Raw genomic sequence first — 19,859 nt, 5'->3', positions numbered from 1 at the left:
CCCATGGTGAGTCGTATTTTGTTTCATTGTAATTTAGTCATTGTGCAGCTATGTCTCTTTCTTGTGTATCACTTAAATCTCATCTTTCATATAAGCTAGGGATGCAGTGACAAAAATACCTTCACATAACTATCCTAACCCAATTGAAGTCTCTCATTCCATCAAACCTTAGTCTTTCGCATATAAAGTACGGTACTGTACTGTTCTTCTGAACTCAGTCCCTTCACCTTTGATCTACCCCTCTTCTGGCCTCTTCAATCCTTATTGCCAAATGAAAGCTAAACAAATAAGTTCTGAATCTCTCCACTCTGATGAAATACTTTATATTATTGGTGTAACCAGATGATTTTATCCAACCTAGGCTAGGCCTCCATTCATGAATGGGAGAATGGAGGCTTTATCAAACCCCCCCCCAGTTTTAAAATTTTCTGCTAAGATGAAGAAAATCATCTGAGACTAGCAAGAATGAAATGAAATGATATGATTGAACTGAAGGAGTGAAGGGGGTAAGTGCAGTCCTTACAACTTGTACCTGAACCTTCGTGACCTCTGCCGATCTCTGCCTCAAACATTCAGTACCAGTACAGCAGTTAGCTTGCTTACCTTGTGTTACAGTACTTACAGTCCTAAGCCACCAATTCTATTGCTTCAATTTGTAGTTTTCCCCAGTTTTTTTTAGTCATCTTTACAGATATGGACAAAAGATTGCCTACTACTGTATTCCACTTTGTGTACTTCACACCTAGGTTAAGTTTGTCACATTCCTTCCTGATGCATCATGTCTGTAGGAAGACAAATATGCCAGTTCTCTCTCATCCTTCGATCCATCCATCATCCAATCCTACATTGCCCCATGAGGAGCGTAGGAGCCCGGGGCTAGGCCGTTGGTCTCGACATTTAAGATGAGAGTGACCAGCCTCACTCATCACTGAATTCTCTCTCAGTATCAGAATATTTACCAGTGGAGGAAAGTAATAAATACAAGAGGTGAAAGAGTGTACTGTATTATGTAAACTTTTGTCCCCTGCTGTACAGTATCTTTATTGTAACTGAACTATATTGTACTGTATAAGGAACTGAGTTTGTTTTTGTTTCAGGGAAGAATACTTTGTTACATCAGTGTTTGGTAATGAACTGGATTTAGTACAGTACATGTAGAATTTACTCATTATCTTTCAGTCAGTATTATGCCATGGCATGTATTTTCATCAGTCCAGGATGTTTTGTAACTTTCCTGTGTATTTCTGCATAAGGGATGTTGATATTTTTATTATTTATAGCATCTTTGCCTGTATTAAAAAGATGTAAATAATATTAAATTGATCATAGTTCTGAGGTGTCATATTCAAGATAAATCACCAAAAAATAGATGCTAGAAGCCTCCTATCCTAATGAGAATACAGGCCTTTCTTCGTAGTATGTGAGTTGCTTTACCTCATGATTTTTTGCCACAGTGTCATACAGTACAGCTTACAGTACCATACTAATATTAAGACACCCACCTGCAGGTAGCCCCATGGAGTCACCTCGCAACATGTCTCCGCTACAACATTTTGCTTTTGCTCCTGTAAAAAGTCGTGATGGCCGGCGGTGGTCTGTGGCCTCCCTCCCATCCTCTGGCTATGGCACCACACCAGGCTCTTCCAATGTATCCGTAAGTCTCAACTTACAGTGTTGAAGTAATGTTACCTGTATTATGCACTTGATTATCAAATTTTCATTCAAAACTCTTAAATGCATAGTAGTGCTGTAAATTGGGAAGCATTTGGCGTTGAGCCGGATACTGTATTGTGTTACTGTCCGTCTCGACCCTCTATCCTAAAAGCTATCCCATGAGTAAAGATGAAAACTAAGCATAAAGCACCATACAATACTGACACAGTACAGTAATACTGTACGGTACAATTCCAGTTAACCATGAAGCCTGAGGAATTTACCTTCAAGTTTGTTTATTTGTTCTGGACATCTAATATATACGCTGATACATAAGCTATATCATTGTGGTATATACAGTACCACTTGTATCCAGGACCACACATACTATTTGAAACATAACCTCCTCTTAAACACACCCCATAGACGTAACACACGTGATTGCAGTGTCGTGCAGTTGTGCAAAATGCACACTGTAAGTTAATTTTGTTAAACATTATTTGTCATTCATAAAACATGGAAAAATAAACCAAAAATATAAATCTTGAGCATTTATTGGTGAACTGATGATTCGGAAAGAAATGTTATACAGTAGAATTATCAGGATCCCCTTGTTCACAATTGTGTATACGGCTGCGGCCTGCCAATTTATTCCTTGCCTGACTGTCATCACTCCACCCCTCACATGCCACTCAGCTGGTTTGCAGGTAGCTACAGCAAAAACTCACTATGACAAACTGATTGGGGCCCAAGTCATTCCAAAAAAAGCAGAATTCCGACAAAAACAACATCCGGACTTCCCTCTGCTAACCTGAACTTCTGATATATCAGACATTAGTCTAGGTTTCACCAATGGTTTTTAAACTTTTCACTACGATTGCAGCAGTATACTGTATTATACATTCACTACTGTAATCAAATGGTATAAAATATATAAATACTGTACTGTACACTGATAAACGTGACTTTTATATACTGGTACCTTATTGTGGTGAACATAGCTGAAGTGGTCAGGCAGTCCACTGTACTGGACTTTTTGCGATGTATAAGAATTTTATCCAGTAGTTCCTTGGTTCTGATAAAAGCGAATTCCGATGTATTGAAGTCTGTTATATCAAGGTTTTACTCTAATAATGTACAGTAAATACATATGAATTGCATGGAGAATTATACTAAGAAAATCAGTCTTTAGCATTTATTGATGAGCTAATGATTAGGAAAGTAGTGTTGTACAGTACAACTATCACATCTCCCTTGCTCACACTTGTAGACAGGTATACCCTGGTTTAATGATGCAATTGTTTAAGTAAAAACCCATCGTTAGGCGGGGTATCGTATATGGGGGTAGATTTAACATGTAATGGGATGCATTTTTCAGCCTTGGGTCCCCCCCCCCAACCAAGTCCAAAATGCACCCAAATGAGCCCAAAAACAAGTTTAAAGCCAATCTAAATGGCCTAACAGCTGTAAAAGAAGCTAACCTAAGCCTAGCACCTGTAAATAGCTCACTAAAACCAACAAATAAAATATGAAAATCGTCAAATATAAGTCTGGAAAAAATCAAGCTTAGTAAACTGTACCCCAAAATGACAATGTTCATCCCACCTATGGCTAAAACACATTAATCTAAGTCTAAAAATAGTTTACAAATTAACCGAAGCACACAGTTTTAGTCTATATTACGAAGGGTGATCAGAAAGTAATGACAGTTCGTGCTATAACATGAAAACCTTGAATGATGGGAGGTAGGGGAGCAAGGAGAGTGCAGAGTTGCCTGTCCTTACGAGTTTGAACTTGTCGCCGTATGCCTGACTTTTCTTGTTTTATTGTTGTGAGTGAATGCTTCACTCTCGTTTTTGCTCTCTGGCCAGAAACATGGATTACTCGAAAGAAGGCTGCAGGTTCTACATTTTTACGAGGTGGAAACGGGGAAAGAAAGCAACAGAGATTCGAGGGGAATTATTACAAGTTTATCCAGACACTAGTCCTTCCCTGGAAACTGTTTCCCGCTGGATTCGTGCTTTCACAGCAGGAAAAACTGAATTGAAAGATGAACAACGCTCTGGACGCCCCCGGACATCCGTGACCGAAGCAACAACTGTCCGTGCACGGTCCATCATTGACGAGGATCCAACTGTAACTCTTAGGTTCTTAGCCTTGGAGCTTGATATCAGTTATGGGAGTGCATATGACATCGTGCATGAACAATTACACCTGAGGAAGAAGTGTTGTCGATGGATACCCCATTTGTTGACTGATGAGCAAAAGGCTGAACGGGTGAGGATTTGTCGTGTCTGGCTTGCTGAATTTGAACCAAATGGTCCAAAACGGTTCTCAGATGTTGCTACTGGAGATGAGTGTTGGATTTCATTCTTCACAACCCGTGACAAGCAGTCAAACATGGTGTGGTTGGGCGATGAAGACCCTCGACCTCAGATTTTGAAGGAAGGATTTTGCAGCCGGAAGCGCCTTTTCACCATCTTTTTCAATTCTCAAGGACCAATATGCGTGGATGTGATGCCTGAAAAGTCCACTATCACAGCCCAATACTACACAGACCAGGTCCTTCCACAAGTCTTGGAACACAAGGCCAACACCGCACCAACCCGCCGTTGGTCTCGCCTTTTGCTGCACCACGACAATGCTGCACCCCACAAAGCTCGCCTCACTATGCAGTACCTGGAACAACAAGGTATAACTCTGCTCCCCCACCCACCCTACTCCCCTGACCTGGCTCCCTGTGACTTTTGGTTGTTTCCAAAAATTAAATCTGCCATCGCTGGGAAGCAATTTCATCGCACCCAAGACTTGGCACGGACCGTCATTTCAGAACTACGAAGTATACCGTCTTCAGAGTACCACGCTTGCTTCATGAAGTGGAGAAAGAGAATGGAACGCTGCATAGAGGTTGGAGGGGAGTACTTTGAAGGAATGTGAGTCATAGTTTGATAGTTCTTCATGCTAATAAAAGTTTATGGACTCACTGTCATTTCTTTCTAATCACCCCTCGTATCATCAAAATCATTTAAAAAAAATCAAAACTCATTCTTCAACTGGGTTTGGCCATCGTTAGGCAGGTAATGGTGGTATTTCTACCGCCATCGTTAAGCCGGGTATCGCATCTGGGGGTATCGTATATCGAGGTATACCTGTATATAGCTGCTTCCCCGCAATTTATTCCTCACCTGACTGCCATCGCTCCTCCTCTCACTCACCACTCAGCTGGTTTGCAGATAGTACAGTAAATACAGGTATACCCCGATTTAACAGTGCAACTGGTTAGGTAAAAACCCATTGTTAGACGGGGTATCGTATATCAGTGGTAGATTTAACATGTAAAGCAGCAGGATGCTTTTTTCAGCCTTGGTTTTTCCCCCCCAACCAAGTCCAAAACCCAGCCACTTTTTTGGTGGTTGGGATAATTTGAAAGCACTGCAACAATACTGATGTTTTATAAAACTGTACAGAACTTTAAAGGTATCTTTATAGTGAACTATTCATGTCATATTCAGTATAGGGCATTTTGCATTCAGCATTTATAAAATGATATTCAAAAGGTTTCTGAAATAAAGTATGTAAAGTAGTATATTGCATAGTTTGTACTATTGTTCCTTTCGTTCCTTTCCAGTCTCAGTGCTCGAGTCAAGAAAGACTACATCAGATTGGGGGCCAGGGTGGTGCAGGAGCTGGAGCAGCAGCAGCAGCAGCAGCAACAGCAGCAGGAGCCTCCTCCAATGTGGGTTCCCCTGCCATCGATGAAGTCCGTCATGCCCACCTTGGCCGTTTTTCATCTGGAGAGAGCAACCCTTCCATTGATGAGGATGGACGCCGTTCTCCCATGAATCGCCCTCGTTCACGCTCCCTTAGGTTAGTTGCTTTTGCCATGATATCTGTGTTTATTCACTGGTTAGAGTGTACCTCATCTAATCACCACACCTGATTACTTTTTTCTTTATGGAGGGACCTATAATTTGTTTTCTGTATCACTTCCTTCACCAAAGGATCACTCTCATAAACTTGCATATATGTGGCACCTTTTTTTTTTTTTTTTTTTTTTTTTTTTTACCCCACTGGCCTTCTTCTCTGCAGGTTGGTAAGTACAGTAGTATTATAAAGTAATCACGTTAAGCAGAATCTCCTGCCTCTTCCTTTATTTCTTCCTGATTTTGCACTTGTTTCAGGCCCTCACGTCTGTGTTACATGCTTACGGTTCTTTCAGCAGTAAATTGATGTTCATGCACTTAGACTCCAAGATATGTACTGGTATGTCATATTTGTGATGATTTACCTAGGTTTATTATGAAGAGAGGTAGAATCATTGTCATGGATTTCACTGAATAATAATGCATCACTGAAATGAGAGAGGCATTTCAGTAATCCTGAGTGTGTTCCATTTTTGGTGAGAGGAATTGGCTAATCAGGTTCAGCATTAATGAATCTTTGTTCTTTTGGTAAGAAATGGAAGTTGTTTGTGGAGATAAATGCAGGATATACGAGAACATCCTTGCAATCAGTAGCAAGTATAAAGTGTTAGCAGGGGGAGGAAAGTGTTATTGCCTTGTTTTACAAGTATCTTTGGGATATTTTATTTTATGAATTTTACTGTGAAGTTGTTTAGAATTTCAGTAGTGTTGGAATATTACCCTTATCAATGTCCATATTTGTAATATGTCAGTATGAATAGTCTTAAAATTTGTAGCTTGGTAGTTTCTTGATGGTACAGAAGCTGTGGAAAAGTTTTTTGTAGCTCCCTCAACTTGTTCCAGAGACTACATTACTGGTCTCACAGCCATTAGATGAGATAACACTACCCACCATGTAGCGTGTGTGTATGTGTGTCGTGACCAGCTAATAATCTGAGAGTATTTGGCCTTCCAGGAGACCACTTTTTTCTTACCTAACCACTGGCTGGGCTCATTAATAACTAGTGAGACCAGTTGTCTAATGTTTCACCCAACTCATAACCTCTGCGTATAAAATATTCTGTAAGATGCAAGCAATAGCCACTAGTATTTTTTTTTTTTTTTTTTTTTTTTAATGTCCTGTACATGTTTTATGCAATAGCAATGTATAAGCCTTTTTCATAAGAAATAGATTTATCTCTTTAAGATGCATTTGATTTATCTCTTTAAGATGCATTTGATGCTTAAAAGAGCTATTGATATATGCTGCTTTTAGTAGCACACACCTTTATAATCAGTTTGTTTTGACTTGATGATAATTTTTTTTTATTTTCTTCACTTGTGCGGCTCTAGTCTGGCCTGGCTCTGCATCTCCACACTTGAGTAAGATATCAAGCTCACATCCTTTCCATCTCCCTCTTTCTTTCTCTTTCTTCAGTCTCTATGAGTTCCTGATGGCTCAGACATGCGTGGCTGACATTTTTCTTTGCTTCTACTCTGTCCCCAAGCTGCTTTCTGTCTCTGGTCATGTCTTAGTGTGTGATGTTTATCGAGGAGTCACCTGGTACGTTGCCTAATTATGAACAAATGTGATCATACACCTAATGTCCTAGAGCAAGTATGTCTAACGCCATTTAGTGCGTCATGCTTTTTTTGTGTTCTGTTTTATTTGGTAGCTACTGATAACTTCTTGATGATATTAATTTTTTGGTAATGATGAGTTAGCATATTATTTCTTTTCTCTAATATTGTAGGGTGTGAATAAATACCAGATCAGTAAAATGGAACAGATGAATTATTTTTGTACAGTGATTTCTCTACAATCTGTGCTGTAGTACATTATGCCAGACAACTGATTGTTTTTCAAGAAGAGCTCCTATACTGGCCACCCTGGACAATTACAGTATATTGAAGCCATATACGTTTTCTGCTAGATATCCATCTGACCTGTAGATGAAGGAATAGCTTTCATTTTAGTGTATGTAGAATGAATGTGGAATGGAGGAACTGTGATATTCATAAAGGAGAAGAGAAAGAAAGTAACAAAATAATGGGTTTCAGGTTGCAAGGGCACCTGATGATAGGAAGGATACATATATTAACCCTTTATCAGGCATATGGTCACTGACCTTAAGTATTTTGTTTTGGTTGACACGATGATTTTGTTTGGCTGAGAAGTGGGGGTAACTAAATACTGTACAATTTCATCAACATCATTCAAACCCAGTTTTCCATATTCACATGAGATGGGGAAATCCAGAGTGGAGCTCATAGATCTGTTAGGTGACATGAGTCGGAGAAAAGAGAAAGTCAACCGTTCAGTCCCATGAGATGTAGGGGTGCTTGGACCACAGGTGCTGAACAAATGGTTTGCCAAACTTAGTATACCAGATTGGGTGACACTGGATCATCATTAAATTACCCAGCCTCAAAATTCCAATACTGTATTTAAAAACTGTTTGTCATTTGTGATTGTAGTCATAATGGAATATGGGTATTGATTTTTCAATTGTTTGTATTAGCGAAGCATCTCCATACTTGTATAAAAGCAAAGAATTTGGTTGTGGCACTGTGCGCATAATACTGTATATAGATACCATGTCTTGTTCATTTTGCCTTGGCTTGAAAAGCACCTGGTGGGAAAATATCCATCCATCCATCCATCTATCATCCAATCCAACGTTGCCTCATAGAGGAATGCAGGAACCCAGGGCTAGGCAAGTTGGTCATGACATTTAAGATGAGAAACATTTATGTAATTTTATTTTTCTATATGAGAGAGGGGGGTATGAGTTGGGAGCAGGGGAGTGAAATGGCGGGGGACAGGGCGACTTGGAGGCGATTTGTTTGTGGCCACCCCAAACGGGATTGAGGCGTCTGGCAATAGATAGATAGATAGATAGAAGAGTGAGAGAAGAGTTCTGGACAAATGTGGAAGTGTGCATGGAAAAGTTTGGAAGGAATGAGAGAGTGTTTATGATTGGTGATATGAATGGTAAAGTTGGGAATGTGAAGGTGGATGGAATAGTGGGTGAGTGGGGTGTGCCTGCTGAGATAGATGAGAATGGGAGTGCGTTAGTGGACATTTGTGCTGGGAGGGGGTTGGTGATAGCCAATACCCTCTTCAGGCATAAAATGATCCACAGGTATACATGGCGAGTGATGAGAAGGGTGGGTGGTGAACTGAATAAAAGGAAGGCAATGATTGATTATGTGTGTGTGGATGAAAGGATGCGAAGATGTGTAAAGGATGCAAGAGTGTATAGAGGTTGGGGGAGTGGACTTTCTGACCACTACTTGGTGGTGGCCAGAATTAGAATGCAAGTAAGATGGAGGAATAGAAGAAGGGAAAGACGAGAGGAAGGAGTAGTTGCAAGGAGAGTGGAAAGGTTACAAGAAGATGAGAAAAAGGCAGAGTATAAGAGAGAAGTGGAGGAACGGTTGGACAAATATGAATTGGAGCAGATGGGAGACGTGGAAGGTGTGTGTAAGATATTTACAGAAGAAATAGGTGCAGCATGTGATGTGGTGTGTGGAAGGAAGAGAAGATGGAGGGGGGTGCAAGGAACAGCGTGGTGGACTGAAGAGGTGAAACAGGCTGTGGCACTAAAGAAGAAAGCATAAAATGAATGGATGAGAAATAGGGGTGTGGAAGAAGTTGAGAGGCGGAAGAGAGAGTTATATGTAGAAAGAAAGAGAGAGGTGAAAAGATTAGTAAGAGAGAGTAAGAAGAGAGTGGATGAGGAATTTGGAAGGAATTTGAGTGTAAAGTGGAGGGACTGTAAGAAAATGTTCTGGAGAGAAGTGAAAAGAGTAAGACAGGGTGGAAGTGAAGTTAGCAGGGGAGTGAAAGATTAAAAATGGTAGATTACTAGTGGAGAAGGGAGAAAAAGTGAACAGATGGAGAGAACACTTTAAGGAATTGTTGAACGTAGAGGATGGAAGTAATGCGAGTATAAGTGGCTGGGGAATGGCTGGGAGAAGGAGGGAGGTGAGAAGACAGGAAGAAATCAGTAGGATAGAAGTTGTGGAAGCATTGAAGAAAGTTAAATCAGGGAAAGCCCCAGGAATTGATGGAGTGTGTGGTGAAATGCTGAAGCATGGGGAAGAGATAGTTGTAGAATGGATGTGGAAGATGTGCAGATTGGCCTGGGAGGAAGGTAGAGTCCCGGAGGATTGGAAGTCAGGTATAATTATTCCCTTGTACAAAGGAAATGGGGAAAAAGAAGTCTGTGGTAATCATAGGGGCATTTGTCTTCTTAGTATAATAGGAAAAGTGTATGGTAGGATACTTATAGACAGAGTTAGAGAAAGAACAGAGAAATTAGTTGGAGAAGAACAGGGAGGCTTTAGGAAGGGAAGAGGTTGTGTAGATCAGATATTCATTCTTAGATCTTTAGTGGAAAAGTTTCTAGAGAAGGGAAAGAAGTTGTATGCGGCTTTCATGGATTTGGAGAAAGCATATGACAGGGTGGATAGACAAGGATTGTGGAAAGTGTTAAGAATATATGGAGTAGATGGGAAGTTGTTGAATGCTGTGAAGAGTATGTACGATGGTGCGAAGGCTGCAGTGCGTGTGGATGGTGAACTAAGTGAATTTTTCTCTTTGAAAGTTGGGTTGAAACAGGGATGTGTCATGTCTCCATGGTTGTTCAATCTGTACATGGATGGGGTAATAAAAGAGGTACAAGGTAGGGTAGTGGATGTTGAAGTGGCCCTGGTGAGAGAGGATAGTGTTTGGAAACTCCCTGTACTGTTGTTTGCAGACGATACTGTGTTGTTAAGTGAAGACGAAGGGGAGCTGCAAGGCTTGGTGGATGAGTTTGAGAGAGTGTGTAAGAAATGGAATCTAAAGGTGAATGTAGGGAAGAGTAAAGTGATGGTCTTTGAGAGAGGTGAAGTTAGTGAATGTACAGCGAGGTTGGATGGTGAGGAATTGGAAAATGTGAGTACGTTTAAGTACTTGGGTAGTGTGATGAGTAAGGATGGAGGTTTGGAGGGTGAAGTGCTTGAAAGGGTACAGCAGGGAAGAAAGGTTGCTGGTTCTTTGAAAGCAGTGATAAGAAACAGGGAAGTGAGCATGGAAGTGAAAAAGTTACTACATGACAGTATTGTGATACCAACTCTAACGTACGGTAGTGAAGCTTGGACATTGTTGGAAGGACACAAGTCAAGAGTGAGAGCAGTGGAAATGAGTTATTTAAGAGGAGCCTGTGGAGTCACATGGAGAGACAGGCTGACGAATGAGGATATAAAGGAGCGTTGTGGTGTTGATGTGGATGTGATAGGAAGTCTTATGAGGAACACACTGAGGTGGTTTGGCTATGTGGAGAGGATGAAGGGTGAAAGACTGACGAAGAGAGTGTATGTGAGTGAGGTGGAGGGGGGAAGAGGGAGGGGGAGGCCGAGGATGAGATGGAGGGATGGGGTGGAGAGGTATATGAGAGAGGGGGGTGTGAGTTGGGAGCAGGGCAGTGAAATGGCGGGGGACAGGGCGACTTGGAGGCGATTTGTTTGTGGCCACCCCAAATGGGATTGAGGCATCTGGCAATAGATAGATAGATAGATTTTGGAAACTTGCTTAACACTTTTTTTTTTTTTTTCGAGTTATAACCAAAAATATTTATAAACTGTTGAGCCAGTCCTGCATCATTTAATGTAGATGGAGAGATCACTGTACATACATGCAATATTCACCATTAGCATTGCCTTTATGACAGTCTACGATTGTAGCAGGCTTATAACAATTGTTGAAGCATCAGCATAACTAAAGTGTCAGTTATATTATAAACTTAATTCCATTTGAACTTCACAGTAAGACAATCTGGCGCTAAGAATAGAGCAGTTTCTTTCACTTGCAGTATGTATAAAATATCTTTTGATTGATACTGTACTTAATAAAATATTGTTTCCAGGATACTTCCTTACTTCAGTTGATGTTGTATGTCTTATATTCAGTCATTTACCTTTTTGAAGGTGTACACTGTCGTCCTAGTTTCTGTGTCTTGAGAATCTCAAAAAAACAGTACAGAGTATTTTGCTGCTTAAAATTAGGTACAGCACATTACATTTACATGGTGTTATATTGTTAATGGTGTAGTATATGATACTTTACAAGATTAAACCTACAGTGTAGTGCCAAGCACTGAACTTTACGTAGTGACTACAATCCACAGGACTCCCTGCACTGTTACAGAGCATGGGCACACGGCAGGATCGAGAGCACAGCATGTACTGTCCTTCTGTAGTAATAGTTGATTGATGTATGTACACTGTGTTATTAGTACTGTAGCTTCAGTGCACTTATACAAAAACAAATAACGTCAGTGATATAATGTTAAGGGATTCCGTACAAACAAATAAGGTAGTATGATACTTTAGGAGTTATTAATGAATGTCTTCTGCAGTTAATTAGTATTTAGAGTATGCCTTTTTTAAATTGTGCACTTATAGGAGTCTGTGTAATATTATTCAGTATATTTTTGTCATATGTGTATTTCATCCATTATTTTTCAAAGTTTACAACTGTTTATTGACTATGTCATTTTGTTAATGCTGTTTGATATAAGGGACAGTTATTTTAGCGCAGCATAACTCTCTCTCTCTCTCTCTCTCCCCATATGATGGAATTATTTTATGCAAGCTCTTCGCTATTGTAATCTCAGTTTTATTATAATATTGACTGTCTTTCTCAGGTGACATTATTATTATTATTATTATTATTTTTATTATTATTATTATTATTATTCCATTACCATGCAGTTAGATATAGTGTATTCATTACCTCCTTGGATTATGCAAGAGACTACAGTACACCTGCTGATTGTAAGACTGTAGTATCAGATTTGGATGAACGTTTCTGGATCACAGCAATTTATTCCTCTTCGTTATTGTGTTGTTCAGTGCATTTTGCTTATATTTTCAATGGCCAAAGAGGTAATAAGTACAGTACTTCTTACCATTTTGTTGAACAATTACTATTACATACAACTGTATGTATTATTTTTATTTCATGTGATGTACTAATAATCATCATCTGGCTTTTTCTTGACCAGACCTGTGTATGTTTTTGTTCATGAAATTTCTCAAAGTTGTATATTGATTTTTTTCCAAGTTTGTGAATGTTAATGCAAAGAACAGTAGTTAAGTAATTTTGTTGTTTTGTCCATACAGTAGTCCCATTCGTTCTCCTGTGGTGGACAATGAGATCATCATGATGAACACACTCTATAAGGAGCGTTTCCCCAAGGTCAGTCAGTTATCACGTGACATCCCCCCCACCCCCCCAGCCCAGTGACATGTTTTGTAAGTTGTTCTTGCAGCCCCTGACAATGTTATTTAGCATAGGAGAGATTTTTCAAGCTGGAGACGTTGACTACAGCCATCATTGACCCTTTCACTATGAAAAGTTTCCCTCATGGCGAATAAAATTGTCAGGAGGCACCAAGAATAAACTGTGTGCTAATGCACTCACTACCAGTTAGTCTGGTTACTGATGTACAATAAAACCTCAGTATAATGGACCTCAATACACCGAAATTTGCTTTTACTGGAAGCAAGGAGCTGACCAGACTAAATTCTTATATATCAGAAAAAGTCCGATAGAGCCAGAAGTGGTCCGGACTTCCTGACCACTTCAGCTTCACCACATTAAGGTAAATAAAAGACATGTGTGTCAGTGTACAGTACAGTATCCATCCATCCGCCCCATAGGGAGCGTATGAGCCCAGAGCTAGGCAAGTTGGTCCTGACATTGAAAAGTGATTAGCTTCATTCTTCCCTGAGTGGCTTCACGTGAACAATAAACCCCAACCATCCCTTGGATGTAAACCTACACAGGCTCAATCCAATTGGAGTGCCTTAATTTCCCACTAAACCACCAGGCACCATAATTTGGTTATATGGTTATCACTCAGCATAGTAAATGGTTTCCTGGTGTACAGGATGTGACTTGTCACTTAGTGTAGAGTCACCCATAGGCAGAAGGAAGAGGAAAGAGTGAAGGAAAGAAAGACAGAAGAGGGAGTGTAAAGTCACCTGTAGGCAGAAGGAAGAGGAAAGAATGAAAGAACAGAAGTGGAAGGAAGAGAGGAGAGGACAGACACCCAAAGCATCATTACATCAAGTGAATGGATGGTGAGCTCCCCCACCTACTTGTACCATTTGATTATTGTAGTGAATGTACTGTATAATTCAGTACAGCACAGCAGTTGTAGCGAAAAACCATTGGTGTGATCCAAACTAATGTCTGATATATCAGAATTTTGGGGTAGCAGGGGGAAGTCCAGATGTTGCTTTTATTGGATTTTTACATTATTCGGAATGGCTTAGGTCCCAGTTAGTCCATTATAGTATGGTTTTACTATTTAAATCCATGATCTTTTCGCATCTGTGCACTTCTTGAAACTGCACTGCAGTTTTTCGGTGAGCCACTTTTAAGATGAGTATACTGTGAGTTTTGTCTGTTCAGCTTGTAAAGTCTCTCGTCAAAGGGAAAAAATAATTTAGTACTAGTTGTAGTTATATTATCCCATTCGGGCATTAACTAGAGACCCCCCCAAGGGGGGAATATGACCATGAGCTTGACCTGCCTTCACTAATTTCGAACTCGTGGGAGATTTTCATCCCTACTACAGTACATACCTGTAAAATTTTGTGATGATATCTTCAGCGGTTGCGAAGTTATCGTGGTAACTGACATACAAACCTTGACCTACACTCACCAATTTTGAACCCGTGATCGATTTTTTTCCCCTACCGCACACCTGTAAAATTTTGTGATGATATCTTGAGCGGTTGTGAAGTTATCATGCCAGCAGACACACAGACATACAAACTGAAAACAATATCAGCTTCACTATTGAGGATGGTAATCATTTCATTACATTAAAGAATGAGATTTGCAGTGCTTTGTTATTTAAAACACTGAACCTTGATCTGTTTTTAGGTTTTTCTGTAGTCTGTGACTATGTAAATGAATCAGTTTTTTTTAACCTGAAGTACAGTGTGTGCAGCGAGTGTAGGGTTCGAGACCTGTCATTTCTGATTCAGGTTTTAATGAAATATTCATCCCAAGTACATTGGAAAAGCATATGTGTGCCAGAGGGAATTAAGATTTATAAATGCATCCTTGTACTGAACTTGTTCAGTAAGACTTTTTTCCTTTTCAAAAAGTTTTTTCCATTGCTGAATAAAGTAATTGACAGGAACTGTAATAAAGTAAAAGCAATATTATCATAGTGAGAGGGTAAAAGGACAATAAATTCTATATATGCTACAACTAGTTTGTAAGTAGTACTGTATTTTCAATAACTTTCCATATCCCCTTCCCAGGCAACACAGCAGATGGAAGAGCGGCTCAACACGTTCATTGAGGACAACCGCACATTGGAAGTCCAGGGCAGCCCAGACATTGCCCAAGATGGAGTTGCAATTGCACGTTTTGTTCACCACCAAGTCATTGAAATGGCTAAGGACTGTCTGCAGAAATCCCAGGAAAAGTTAATCACCAGTCGCTACTTCTATGAGCTGTCTGAGAATTTGGAAAAACTTCTGTGTGAGGTGAGGTTGCTTTGTTCTATTGTGTAATTCTTCAGTATTTTAAATTCATATGAAAAATGTATGCACCATCAAGAACATTTTTCTGTTTAAAACTTCATTTTAGTAATACAGTAAACATTTCACAAGTCGAACTATATGGGGCTCAAGGGTAGTTCGACTTATTGAATTTTCCTACTAACTGGAAATAATTGCAAAAAGACTTATATTACCCCCCCAATAGTTGCAAATTATATGTTATTACCTGTTTATTAACATTAAACTAAAGAAGCATGTATAAAGCAATATAAATAAACAATAAAAACAATTTGGTGCATGTCATAGACTAGGATAGGGTAGGAGGTTGAATAGGTAGAGGGTGTAACAGTTACTTAATTATGTAAAGTTATGCACTTATTTACTTCACTTTACAGTCAGTTAAAATAAAATGTAACACATGGAATATAATAAACTAAAATGTAGCACTTGAAGTGTAGTGTGATGGTAGGTGGGGGCGCTCATCATCCACTCACTCGATGTAGTGCTACTTTCAATGTGTGCCCTTTCATTTCTTCCATCCTTCCTCTTGTGTCTTTATTTCCTTCATTCTATCCTCTTCATACTGCCTACTGGTGACTCTACACTCTCTCTTCTGTCTTTCTTTCCTTCATTCTTTCCTCTTCCTTCTGCCTGTTGGTGACTCTGCGCTGAATGACAAGCCAAATGGCTTCCTGTACACCAGGAAACCATTTAATATGCTGGGTGGTAACCTATCTGTCTATCTATATACCTAGGCTGCTTCCCCCAAGGAAAGGGAGGTAGCCGAGACAGGACGACACACTCCCAATTTACTCATCCACTCAGTCATTCATTCGCATCTTAGCCCCAGAGGGAAGAAGGGACAGATCCTCACCGCACCACACCTTGCGAGGGTCAACTGTGCAGTGTAATCAGTGACATCAGCAGCAGAGCTGGTTTACCCCTGCCACTTCACAATAGACCCATCCCCTAACCTGCACCTGACCTAATTAGCTGGTCAGACCAAATGCAGGAGAATATCCCCTCAGGGCTGTGTCATCATTTATTCATTCACAATTTCCCTCCAATTATTTCTGTCACACACAGCCACTCTTTCTTTTTCAACAGACATCCCTCTCGCATCCAGTGCTTTCTTCACGCTGTCCATTCATCCTATTCATGGGTCTCCCTCTCAGCGTTACACCTCTCACATCAGATCTAGTTATCATTTTGGCCAATCGTTCATTATCCATTCTCTCCATATGCCCAAACCATCGCAACACCCTCTGCTCAACTCAATCAGCCATCTCCCGAACAACTCCAATTCTCCTTTGCACTTCATCATTTCTCAATCCATATGCGTCACTCCATACATACTCCTCAGACACTTCATTACATTCAAACTTTTCTTCTCTGCTACACCCATATTACATGTTTCAGCCCCATATAATGCAGTCGGTACCACAACACCCTCATACAGCCTTCTCTTTACATCCATTCTAAGCGAACAATATCTAAACACTTTTTTCATTCCTCCCAGCACCTTTCCTACGTCATTCATTCTAAACTTTACGTCTGCATCTATTCTTCCATCCACAGCGACATGTGACCCTAAATACTTAAAACACTCTCCCTCCTCAAGCAACTCAACATTCAAAACTATATTCATCCTCCTACCATCTACCGACCTGGTACATTTCATCACTTTACTCTTATTCTCATTTACTTTCAATTTCCTCCTTTCACACACCCTTCCAAACTCCTCTACCAACTGTCTCAATCTCTCCTCCGAATCAGCCACCACTGCAGTATCATCTGCAGACAGCAGCTGCTTCAGATTCCACTCCCTACCATCAAGATTCACCAGACTCAGACCTCCACCTAAAACTCTTGCATTCACCTCCCTTACAACACCATCCATATAAATATTAAACAACCAAGGTGACATCGCACATCCCTGCCGCAGCCCCACTCCCATGGGAAACCAGTCACTCACAGTACTTCCCACTCTTACACACGCTCTACTATTTACATAAAAACTTTTCACCCCTTTTGGTAACCTACCATCAAGTCCATACATTCTTAAAACAGTCTACAAAGCTTCCCTATCAATTCTATCATATGCTTTCTCAAAATCCATGAATGCTTCAAAACACATCCTTGCCTTTCACTAAATACTTTTCACACACTTGTCTCACAGCAAACACCTGATCCACGCATCCCATCCCTCTCCTAAAGCCACACTGCTTATCACCAATCACTCCCTCTGTACCCTCTTTAACTCTCTTAATTATCACTCTACCATACACCTTACCTACAACACTCAACAGATTTATACCCCTAAAGTTAGTACATTCATACTTATCACTCTTACCTTTATACAACGGGACCACACCAGCACGTGCCCAGTCAATTGGCACCATACCTTTCACAAAGCACACATTCAACAATCTTACTAACCAGTCAACAATAGTTGCTCCACCACCCTTCAGGCATTCCACAGCACACCCATCCATACCTGCAGGTTTCCCTTTTTTCATCTCCTTTGCTTCCTCCTGCACTTTCTCCATCGTGATCAAAGAATCATTCAACTCTCCCAACACATTTATTCCTTGCACCCTTCCATCCACCACAATCTCAGCCATATAACCAAATTATGGCACATGGTGGTTTAGTAGGTAATTATGGTGCTCCAGTCAGTTTGAACATGTGTAGTTTTATATCCAAGGGGGGGTTGGGATTTATTGCTCACATAATGGTACTCAGGGATGAATGAGGCTGGTCACTCTCATCTCAAATGTCAGGACCAACTTGCCTAGCCCCGGGCTCCTACGCTTCTCATAGGGCAACGTAGGTTTGGATGATGGGTGGATAGATGGAATATAAGAAACTAAAATGTAACCCTTTGAACAAGCACTAAGTCACACCTCGGTAAAAGTTCAACACTGGAAATTCCCCCTTCTGCAAGGTTGACTTATTGAGGTTTTACTGTACAGTACATAACCATATAACCAAGTCATATGTGTTCCCTTTGTGTCAGTAAGTGGGTTGGCAGAGGGTTAGTGCCCCTCCCCATAAAACAACTAACCCAAAGACAAATGGCCACCCCATATGGGATCTTGGTGTCTGGCTGTAGATAGATAGACGGTACAGTATTAGTAGAAGGAGCCATTGACTCTATCCCGTAAAGGGAGGAGCGTAAATTCTGGCTGTGTGCGCAACTCTCGCTCGAAAGCTTTCTAAACAGTCGCATAGAGATATTTTATTTTTAACGCTCATAGGAAAGTTACTATTCTTCATAGAAAGACCACTTTGGTCTCATTTTGAAGATGAAGAGTTTTTCTCTGTCGTACATTGTCCAAAGAGATAATATATAGGAAATAAAATGCAAAAAAAGTGAGTAGAAGTTAGCTGACATGCTAAAGTTTTACACTGTCCTTTAAAAAAATATTCACCAAAAAAAAAACTATTCAAGAAGTAATAATATTTTTTACTTTAATACGTAGCAGAATAAATTTCCTTTCCAATAATGCATTATTTGACATATTTTCTTAAATAATAATGCCACACATATACACGAGAAAAAGGAGCATAAGTGTTTGGCGAGAGGTCAAGAGCTGTACATTCTACCTGTGAGGAACCTCACACCACACTGAGCCAAGCAAACCAAGTGAGCACACACCCACTAGCTGTGGCATTTTTAGCTCCGCCCACTTTTGCCCATCATCCAACAAAAATGACAACTCCCTAAATACAGTATTTCTTTAGAAATTACATCAGGTGACGGGCAAAGTCATCATACTGACGTTAGAGGCTGACAAATGCATGATGACCCAGGTTGTCATAGGTAAGTGTGAGGGTTAAACATTAAAAAGATTATATCATTTATATAGTTGTATTTTAATTCATGGCATATTAATGTCATTATAATTAATGATGTCTCCCCCATCCACAGACACGTGACAAGTCCCCTGATGCAGCAGCTCATCTTACTTCCCTCATCAAGAAACTCCTACTTATCGTATCCCGACCAGCCAGACTCTTAGAGTGCCTCGAGTTTGATCCTGAAGAATTCTATCATCTGCTAGAGCAAGCTGAGGGCCAGGCAAGGACCAACCAGGGCATCAAAACAGACATACCTCAGTACATCATCACCAAACTGGGACTCAACAGGGACCCTCTTGCTGGTGAGGGAAGGTTCTGGTTTCAGGGGCATGAATGATAGTTTTCCCCAGTATGGTACAGTTGTACATAAAGTATTTTTATTAATCCCCTTTGTTTATAACTGAGAATATGGCATTATTCTTTATTTTATCTTTCTGGTCTGTGACTTACAGAGCTGAGTGATGATATAGCAGTAGATGGAGATGCAGAAGACAGCACTGGCAGTGGTGGAAGTGGGGCAGCAGGCAGTGGGACATCTGGTAGCATGCATAAGACACCCACCTCAGAATATTCCCCTTCCTCATCTTCATCCTCTCAACCTCCTTCCTCATCCACTCCATTCAAATCCACACCAAAAGAGGATGATTATGAGAATGTGAAGTTGATATCCAATGGTGCCTATGGGGCAGTTTATCTGGTGAGGCATAAGACCAGTAAAGAGCGCTTCGCCATGAAGAAAATCAGCAAGCACAATCTCTTGCTGCGGAATCAGGCATGTTGATGAAGTTTCACCTGTATAATAATGTACTACACTGTAGAATATTACTGTCCTTAATTTTATGTAGCCCTATAGAAAGATGATGG

General features: G+C 40.3%; 1 protein-coding gene across 1 annotated transcript in view; it reads left to right on the top strand.

The window, feature by feature from the left end:
• Positions 1-19,859, top strand: part of LOC145417372 (microtubule-associated serine/threonine-protein kinase 3-like) — a 254,880-nt gene that overhangs the window by 195,048 nt on the left and 39,973 nt on the right. The window contains exons 4-9 of the mRNA XM_080286045.1: positions 1,509-1,654; positions 5,282-5,520; positions 12,729-12,804; positions 14,889-15,116; positions 19,066-19,297; positions 19,448-19,767. Of these exons, the coding sequence (XP_080142171.1) occupies positions 1,509-1,654; positions 5,282-5,520; positions 12,729-12,804; positions 14,889-15,116; positions 19,066-19,297; positions 19,448-19,767 (1,241 nt within the window). The remainder of the gene's footprint in view (positions 1-1,508; positions 1,655-5,281; positions 5,521-12,728; positions 12,805-14,888; positions 15,117-19,065; positions 19,298-19,447; positions 19,768-19,859) is intronic.

The sequence above is a fragment of the Coenobita brevimanus genome, chromosome 110, assembly GCF_032717465.1.
Source record: "Coenobita brevimanus isolate Jiangsu-jjx chromosome 110, ASM3271746v2, whole genome shotgun sequence".
Classification (NCBI taxonomy): domain Eukaryota; kingdom Metazoa; phylum Arthropoda; class Malacostraca; order Decapoda; family Coenobitidae; genus Coenobita; species Coenobita brevimanus.
Note: the sequence above shows the minus strand (reverse complement) of the source record. Positions and strands in the feature narration are given on the sequence as shown.